General features: G+C 43.4%; 1 protein-coding gene across 1 annotated transcript in view; it reads left to right on the top strand.

Moving 5' to 3' along the window:
• Positions 1-7,058, top strand: part of LOC102677630 (beta-1-syntrophin-like) — a gene marked incomplete at its 5' end in the record, with an annotated part of 144,008 nt that extends 136,950 nt beyond the window's left edge. Inside the window, 3 exons of the mRNA XM_006619139.2 lie at positions 2,825-3,042; positions 4,250-4,464; positions 6,295-7,058. Of these exons, the coding sequence (XP_006619202.1) occupies positions 2,825-3,042; positions 4,250-4,464; positions 6,295-6,387 (526 nt within the window). The remainder of the gene's footprint in view (positions 1-2,824; positions 3,043-4,249; positions 4,465-6,294) is intronic.
• Between the last annotated feature and the right edge of the window lie 2,710 nt (positions 7,059-9,768).

Genomic DNA, 9,768 nt, shown 5'->3' with positions numbered 1-9,768 from the left:
AGAGAGAGAGAGAGAGAGAGAAGGGAGGTGAAAAGTGGAGCACCGAAAAGCTATTTCCGGTCGAGGAGGTCCGCATCGGGCCCACGAAGGGGTACGAAATGACCGACTTAAGCAAGTTTTACTGCGAGACAAACCGGAAGTGATTCGGCTACGACCGAAACACTTCTTCCCTCTTTTGAACAGGGGTAAGAAAGTTTACCTCTCCCCTTCCCTCCTCCCACTCAAGCCTCTCCGTTCCTTTTTGGCCGGGATTACGGGCCTTGGACGAACATCCATTCTCGTTTAACGCCTTTATTTACCGTCCACTGCTTTTCCTTTCAACCCCTTCCATCCCCTCTCACCCTCTCTTCCTGACCCCCTTCTTGACTCCGCCAATTCCTTCGCTCCTCCTCCTCTTCTCCTCCTTCTCCTTCTGCTCTTCCCCATTCTCTCTGCTTCCTTCGTTCTCCTTCGTTGACACTCGATTATCGCGGTGGTTTGAAGAGCAATCGCTCCATTCCCCCACTTCCTCTGCAGTCTTTTTGCTCCTCTTTCGAAGGCCGCTTCCTCTTCCGCCCAGTCGTTTAATTATTCGGATGATTCCTCTCGAGCATTCCTCGTTTCGAGTATTCTCTCACGATTGGCGATGGTTTTAATAACGTTGGTAGAATCCTAACCTTGTCGGTGGAAGAAGCAAGATTGCTCGTCTTAGAGAAGATCGCTCGAAAATAACAAACAAAATTGTTTTTTAGAGCTTCTTTCTCGCGAAATTGAACACACTTTTTTTTTTCATTCCGTTATATTTAATAAACCCTTCCTCCCAGCCACGCAAATTACGTAACAATTAATTAAAACTCGAAGCGTAAGATCGATCAGACTAGTAATTTCCCCTTCCCCTTTATTTATAATAACCCTATGTACATATATATATATTATAAAATAAATCACATAGATCCTCTTAGATTACGATATCGGGAAATAATGGTAACAAAGAACATAAACCAATTAAACCGTTCGTAATACCTCTCCCCTTCCTTCCCTTCCTTGCCACCATCCCTCTCTGTCATCGAGGGAATTATTCATTTATTATAATTAATACAACGCGTTACGAATTCCGGTAAAAATCAGACACGGGAGAGAGCAACTGAAACAACACCTTCCCGTCGCCCGAAAACACTGCCCCCTCCCCCTCATTCCATTATCGCGGGTGGCGGATCGATTCGAGGCCGATCAGGAAAGCTGGGCAGGATCACGAATCGAAACACGGCCCTCGTTATTATTCCAACCCCGCGTCGTTCCCAGCCACGGCGCATCGATGCACATCGGCGATATGCGTAAAACGCGTTGCGTCCTCGCGACGCAATTCCGGCCGCGGAAACTTTCGCAAACGCGTCGACTGTCGGCGGAGTGGGGAAACGTTTCGCGGTGGTGAAACCCGGGATCCGCGCTCCCAGCAACTTCATACGTTATTCGCAGCTTCGTATAACGGGTGAACAGGAATAATCCACTCGGGATGTGTGAGCCGAATCCGATCCTTTTGTGCGAAAGGAGGAGAATAAGGGAAAAGAGGGGGAAAAGATGGCAAGAAATTAGGCCGATTGGGATTATTGTTGTTGCGTCGGGATCGTGGGTAAGAAAGGTGAATTCTTCGAGCCCTAATGCTGTTTCGAAAACTTCGGTACGAAATTAGGGTAATTGGAGATATCGATTCTATCTCCGCCAGTTCCAACTAGATTATCCGGTTTTAGGAGATGCTGATATCCGCGTTTCAGAATTACGTACGGAATAAGTGATTTGAGAGATAATTCTGCGATCGTGTGTTTGAAATAGATAATTTAAAAAAAAAATGTAATTCTAAAGATTCCTTTTTTATCTCTAATTGCGCTACTATCGCTTAATTTTTTCCCTTTCCCGTCGCGGAGCCATTTTGCTCGGCATTTTTTCCAACGTCCTCCCGAAAAATCTATAAATCCAACGAAGGTGGGAGGCCGCGTACGTCAGGACCATTCGTCAGCGGACGGATTGCGGCACCAGGAGGAGGAGGGGTGAAGAGGACAGATAAGATAGTCAGATAACATAAACGGATAACTTTTTTCTGGTGTCAGTCGGTTCCGTGTCACGCGCAATAAAGCCGCGAGCGATTTTTACGATGTAGGGGGTGTATGGTGGTGGATCGCACGAGGTAATTCACCCTCGGAAGGCAGTTCACGCCCCGCTGAATAATACGCGTATTCGTGTGAAAAAAGAAAATTTCTTTCTTTCTTTCTTTTTTTTTTTTTTTTTTTTTTTGCCGAGAGTTAAACTTCGATCTCTCTCTGTCTCGAGGGGAGGGGGACGATTTTAAAATTGCAACGCTACGTTGAAAATCTCCTCCCCTTCCCTCCCTTTCTACCTTTGCCCGCCTCTTTGATTACTTTCCGCTTCCCTTAAATAAAAGGGAACTCAATTGCTTCTCTTGTCTCTTAAACAAAGAGACAACGCCATTATATCGTATTTCACGTTTCTCGAACGTGATAGAGAATCGTTCTTCCAATGTGTTAAATGGCGTTTGCAAGTCGGGTGAGCATCGGGCAATAACGAAACCGGGAAGAAAGAAAAAGGGGGAAATTTCCTGGCGGAACTTGTCGTCGTCTTGAGACGAACGCAACGCACAATGAGAAACCAATCTTCCCTCGCCCGATAATTGTTAACATTTAACGTGTATAATAACGCGCGAATTCTAAGAGATGCGCACTCTGAAAATGCAAATTACATCGTAACAGTAAAGCTCACTTGCAGCGAGGAGGGAGGAGGGAGGAGTTGGCTTTGTATCTCTATAAAGGATATTTCTTCGAATTGTTTGCAGATTGGTATCGTCCCCCGCGAGGCAGAACGAGGCAGGTGGTAGCAGCAGCGGCGGAGCGACGCAACACGCGGCGACTTTCGCCGTGCGGGTGGGCACGATGGACGGCGTGGTGACGCATCATCTACGCGCCGAGACGAGGAGGGACCTGGCCGCCTGGGCCAGGGCGATCGTTCAAGGCTGCCACGCGGCCGCTCATTCGTTACGCGAGTACACCGTTCGTGAGTATATTTTCCAATATTTTTCAAAATTCTTCTTCGAATTCCTTGCGTCGAAAAGTTTTCGAAATCGAAACCATTTACCGATCACATTTTGTCTTCGAACTTTAAAAGAAGCTTCCCTCTATAAAAGAATTATTCTATCTGTAAAATTCTAAATGCTAATTTTCCCGTTGATTTATGAAAGGAACCGAGACGATATATTATCAAGCGATAATACTGTAGATTCAGGATACGGTAGATTAAAAAAAAAAAAAGAAGCAAGAATAATCTCGTTCGAAACAAGGGGATGAGAGAAATGTGAGAGGGAGAGGGCATGCATCTTTGCGTGCGAGAAAGAAAAAAAAAGAAAAGAGGGAACCGGAACGGGATGTAACCTCGTCCGATGGTTAGCAACGCGTTCGCTTCGATGAATTTTAATTTCTTTCCACGGTGAATAGTGCAATAATAAATCGAGATTAATGCCCTGATATCCAGCCCTTCTTTTTCCCCGTGCGCATCGAACTCCATCGATCATGATTCGCGGCGGAATTCTTCTCCTGACCCCGAACCGGAAAGACGCGGAGGACGATGGAAAACTGCCGCGAGAAATATCGTTGAATACGGGTTTCGATTTCCTTTTTTTCTTTTTTTTTTTTTTTTTTTTTTTTGATTCGTCCCTAAATTTCACCCGAGATTTTCTTTTTCTTTTTTTTTTTTTTTTTTTCTTTTTGATTCGTGCCTAGATTTCATCCGAGAATTTCTCTTTCCTTTCTCTTTCTCTCCCTCTTTCTCTCTCTTTCTATCTTTCTCCCCTTTTTTTAAATCTCTTTTCTTTCGTGATTCAACGATGTTATTCAGCCGAGCTCCGTTTCATCGTGAAAATTATTTTTCAATTCGGTGCCGATTGGCTGCCGTTTAATTTAACTCGATTTCATTGCCGAACTTCATTTATTTGCTCGAAATATGCACACCTTCCTATTTTACCTTGACGATTTTAATTTTATCGAAAAAAAAAAAGTTAATTTCTCACTCGTCTCAATTGTTTAATTTAATTTAATTCGATTTAATTAAAAAATTCTTGTCTTTCGACTCATCGTCCATCCGCGCGATCCGTGCACGATTCATTAAAATTCGTTATTTGTTCGTGATCGTCGAGTCGATTAATATATTCACGCGTGATAAAATTCTAATTAGGATTTTCACACTCTTTCGTTGTTGTTTGTCGCAGGGTGCACGTGGCAAGGGAAGGCCTGTCAGCTGGTTGTAAACCACGAAGATGGTTTCGCGTTGTACGCGGCTGGGGCTAGAGGCGGTGGCAACGGGATGAGTCCAAGCTCTTCCCCGACCCCTCTTTGGAGAAGATCCTTCGATAAACTGAAAATGTCCGCTGACGATGGGGCGCGTCTACTGTGGCTCGACTTTGGCGGCGAGGATGGCGAGATTGTGAGTTATATCCACGAATATTTCTTTTATATATTCGAATAAATACATACGTGCATGCATACATAAATGAATCCTTCGTTCGAAACGAAGACTCTTTCTTCTTACGATCGTAGGAGAAACGCGCGATGAGTTGAGAATTTGATTGATCAAGAAAGATCTCGTTTCTTACAGGCCTACCTTGATTATTAAAACACGTCAATTTTTCGAAAGCAATACAATAATAAAACGTAGAATCTAATTTCAACCCTTCTAAGTCTCGTTTTGTGTCCAACAAATTCTTTAATTATCTTACAAATTATCTTAAAAAATTTGTAAAACTTTTAATATAATTGAGAAAAAAGGAAGGAAGGAGGGAAGAAATCAGTTCTTTTTAGAATCACAAAATTTTAATCGAGAAAATGTAAAAACGCAACTCATCGCGTTCTTGATACAAATCCACGGCCACCCTTCAAAAGAGGTTCTCCCTTAAAGCTCTCCTTCCTAACGGGATCCACATTTTCTCGCCATTTTCTCACCGTATGACGAATGGAAGAAAATTAGCAAAAAAATATCGAGCTGGGGCTGACGTGTTCGATAATAACGCGACGCGAGAGAGGACTTATTGTGAGAGAAGCCTTCCTCTTTCTTCCCGGCGGCGGGGAGGGTATTGAGAATTTTAATTGACCCCGCCTAGACTATCGAGATTATTATCTCGGACGAGAGGAGAGAGATATCGCGAAGAGAGAGAGAGAAAGAGAGGAAAAAAGAGGGCTGTGCATCGAGTAATCCCATTGTGCTCGTCACTTTGAAAGAGCCCTCGATGCCGGAGCACGATACCGTCGAATACGTATTTTACATCTTCTCCAAACACCTTCGTCCGGTTCGTTCCCGCCGTTCAATGGCCATTCATAACGCTACCGCCTATCTTTCTTCAAAGCGCGGGGGAGGAAGAGCAGGGGTTGGAAGTCAGAAGAGAAAGAGAGAGAGAAAGAAAGAATTTCCCGCGACAGACGTCACGATGGAAAAATTATTCCACCCTCGAGAGAGAAACGAAGCTGGTGGTGAATATTCTTCCTTGGAATTTTTTTATTAAGCGATCGACCGCGTGCAAGAAACAATGATCCCGCCGATTGGTTCCGCTCTCTTAATTTGAATTGGTATAAGTAACGAGAAATCGATTTTTCACTGTGCCACAGGTAAATTGCCAGATTTCCAAAATTTATTTATCGCGCGATTCAACTCGATTCTATCGTTAAAACGTTTATTAAAATTGGAACTGCGAAGATAACGATTTTCAGATAACGATCAGATCGATCAGAAATAAAGAATCTCTTCTCGAGATTGGATCGTAGTCTAAATAAAGGAGTAATTTTTTTAATCATTTGCTATCTTTCTCTCACTATGTCGAACTTCATGACTTCTGGGATAACCTACTTATAATTCCTATTTATAATTCCTACACTACTTTAATACATTTATTAAAATTGGAACTGCGAAGATAACGATTTTCGATCAGAAACGAGGAAATCTCTTCTCGAGATTGGAATGTAGTCTAAATAAAGGAGTAATTTTTTAATCATTTGCTATTTTTCTCTCACTACATCGAACTTCATGATTGGAATAACCTACTTCCAGAAAAAAAATAACTTCAAAGAATCGCGATCTATTTATAATCCCTACACTACCTTAAGCATTTTCGATTCCTCATATCTCAATCGATCGAATGGTTTTTTCTCTTTATTTCGAATCTGAGCGAATTCGACTCATTTTTACGAATCATTTTTACCAAATCATTATCGAATCACGACCACCAATCTATCTAACCATATTTCTCCCCAATCAAAATTCCAGGAGCTGGACCTCGAGAGCTGTCCCAAACCGATCGTGTTCGTCCTCCACAACTTCCTCTCGGCCAAGATCCACCGGCTCGGGCTGAGCGCATAGGGGTACGAGGGGGCCCCCACGGAGGCCCCCGACCTGCCGCCCCACACCACCAGGTCCGTCACCAGCGTCTTCCTTCACTGAAGCTCTGCGCGCCAGACACAACGAGGAGGAAGAGAGAAGGGTGGCAGGCAGGATACGAGAGAAGAACGAAGAACGAGAAACCCACGCATCACTCGACGGACCATAACAGAGAGACACGTTGGCCAGCTTCCACCTTTTTATTTCCATCCGGAGATCGATTCCCTAATTCCTGTTAGGGGATTAAAAAACTGCAGATTAGCAACAAGCGCGCTCTTCCACATTCGATTCTACGAGCGAGATGCGTTTAATAAGGACGAATCTCTCCTCGATGGAAAAGACGGGAAGAGAAGAGTGTATCAAACAAACGGATGGCGATCGAAGAGAGAGAGAGAGAGAGAGAAAACGATCGAAGTTATTCTAACGCGCAATTTTGCAGGAAAGTATCAGCACGTGCAACAAGTAGGCTAGAAGGAAGCGGAAGGAAGGTCACTGCTGGGTATCGTAACTAATCAACGCGCCTAAGTAACCGATTAAACTTATCTACCTAAAGTAAGAGGAAGAAAAAAAAACGCTATGTAACGAACGAGAGAGAAAGAGAGAGAGAAAGAGAGAGAGTGAATGGTGGGTGTATTTAAGAGAAAGTGAAAAAACTGCTCCGATCGAACGCTCGATTTCGGAGAACTAGCGGAAAAGCTGATCAATTACTGTCCAACTGCCAACCCGTTTCGCTCTTACATCGAGGATCGATTGACCCTGCAACTTCGACCTCTCTCCCCTTGTCCCTTGCCGCTGCGCGCCAACTTTCCTCCTCTCGGGTATAAATAAAAGGGAGAAGAAAATAGAAGGCGAGGAGGAAGGTTGGGAGAAAGAATATACGGTAAAGTTGTCGCATCGAGGCTCTGCAGCAAACCTTTCCCCTATAACGTCCAACGAAAGCGACTTTAACAGAGTTGAACGTTGATCTTAATGATTAGTGAATTAATAATAACGAAATTTCACGCGAAACCATTTTCGTTCCATATTTATGGAATATATATTTATGGTATATATGGATTTTCTTACTCGAGTGAATTATTTATTTCACTCGTCAACGAGTGAACGAGTTTCTCTTCAACGATCCATTCCGAGAGAAATTCGAGAATCTCGCGATTTTCAAAAATAAATTTCGAGCTACGAAAGAATGGAATGATAATAGTGGAAATTTCGTCGGGGCGGAGAGGTTCGATGTGGAATAACAGGGTCGAAGGGAGCAACGGGCTAGCGTTAATAGTTGTTTTGTACGATTCGTATTCTTAAACGCGAGTAAGTGTAAGATGCCAAGAAACGTCGATGTGTGTACCGGTTGGCCGCGATCCCAATCGAGTGGGATAACTCGAGATCGATTCTCGCTTCCACCCCTCCCCTTCCAAAAATTATTTCCATCTTCTTTCGTAAAACTTTCGATCCCTCCAAAGTTTCACATCCGAGCAAAACTCTCGAATTGTAAATATAAGCCATCGTTGCAACTCACCCAACCCGCCCAATTCCGATAATATCGTTCCACGTGCCGTGGGTGTCGCAAAACCGAGTAACAAGCCGGAAAACACCGTGGAGGAACGAAGGTGAGGTCGATTCGAGGATCGAATTCCCATCCTGTATCGAGTTATCGCACGGAAGGGGATGCAAATCGCCGCGGAATTATTCGCATTACGAGTGCTGTTGCGAATATTATCGATGACGAGAGAGAGAGAAAGAGAGAGAGAGAGAGATAAGTGTTGTTCGTGTAAGAATGGAACATTCCTTTTCATCCGTTCTATAGAGATCGATATTCGATCACGATCCTCGAGAAAAGAGGAGAGAAAAGGAGAGGAGAGGAGAGGAGAAAGATTGGTCGAAGGAGGCCGTGCGATAATAAGAATTTTGACATTAAGTAGAACGTATCAACGAATCCACGTAATGTTCATTGTACCCGTTTTACGTCGTTTGCTGAGTCGTTCCTTTCGCGGAATGATGAAATTAAATTGAAACGAAAGGAGAGGAGAAGATCGATTTCGCAATTTGTGTATCAACGTTAGATTGGGATAGAAAATTCGTAACGTTGAATAGTTAGAACGTCTTCGATTTTAAAAGATCGAAGGATTGTTTAACGTTGAATAGTAATTCTGATCGAATCGATTTTGAATTGTAGATTCGCGGTAGATGCGATATCCGATGCGATTAATCTCGACGTGACCGCTCATTAAGTTCTGTTTTAACGTGGATCGTTGTATAAGATAGAAACGAGCATGTGTATTATCCTTTCAACGACGCATCATTTCGAGATATATTTTAAAAATAATATTTTTCGCGCGATTTTAAATTAATATTTATTTAAAATTTTGCCACCGATTTTAATTATTTATTTATATATAAACGAATTTGCATGATTGGTAATCAAGATCATAGCCATCGAAAAATGTCTAAGCGACGAAGCCAGAATCCGGAAAATACGCTCGAATCAACGCCTATTACCGTTAAAAGCCGGTCAAAACTTGACGTAAAATCATCGATCACGGGAAATCGACTTAATAAATATCGCTTGTCAAAGGGTATTTCGAACGCATCCATCGTTTAACGCGTTAAAACGATGGGAAAAAAGCCGTGTATCCGAAAGTGGCTCGAATGAGCCGCATTATCCGCCAATTGCAGCGCGATCAAAAACAATCCGACCCAGTTTTTACCACAATTTCGCGCCCATTATCAAAATTGCCCGGACGCCATCCCAGAGAACTCAATTTCACGGAACGAATGTGTCGTTCGTGGATGATTGGAGGGTGGTGGTGGCGCGGGAGGGGTTGACTGGATGACACGAAAATGGAATGGAGAGATCACGGTGGTCGGTTCCGTCGCGACGAAATGAAATTATACACGGATCGAAATAATGAACGATGCTCGAATTTTCCACGTTTATTCCGGCTCGAAATTCGTGTGAAACGCGATACGGGAGGATTCACCTGTCCTGTCGTATCGAAAAACCGAGGACCCTATTTCCAAATGGAAATTACCGAAAGTAGAAAAACCTGTAAATGAGCGAACACGTCGAGCGAATTAATCGAACGATTTCATCGTCACAGCGAATCCCGCGAAAGGAACGCGAGAGCGTTACAATACACACGCGTGCGAAAACACACACGTACACATACGGAGATATAGAGGGGATAGGAAAGGGGAGGGGAAGGGGGATAGAAGGTACATTTGCCCGGGTAACGAGGTGGACGTCATTAAGCGCGAGGATAAGTTCGGAACATCGACGAGAATTAATTCAGTTTGAAAGGATTTGCACGTAAACTGTGTATTTTTCTAATGATTTTAGAACGCGGCCGATCACGGCTCGTTCATTCG

This window comes from Apis dorsata, unplaced genomic scaffold (genome assembly GCF_000469605.1).
Source record: "Apis dorsata unplaced genomic scaffold, Apis dorsata 1.3 scaffold_390, whole genome shotgun sequence".
Classification (NCBI taxonomy): Eukaryota; Metazoa; Arthropoda; class Insecta; order Hymenoptera; family Apidae; genus Apis; species Apis dorsata.
Note: the sequence above shows the minus strand (reverse complement) of the source record. Positions and strands in the feature narration are given on the sequence as shown.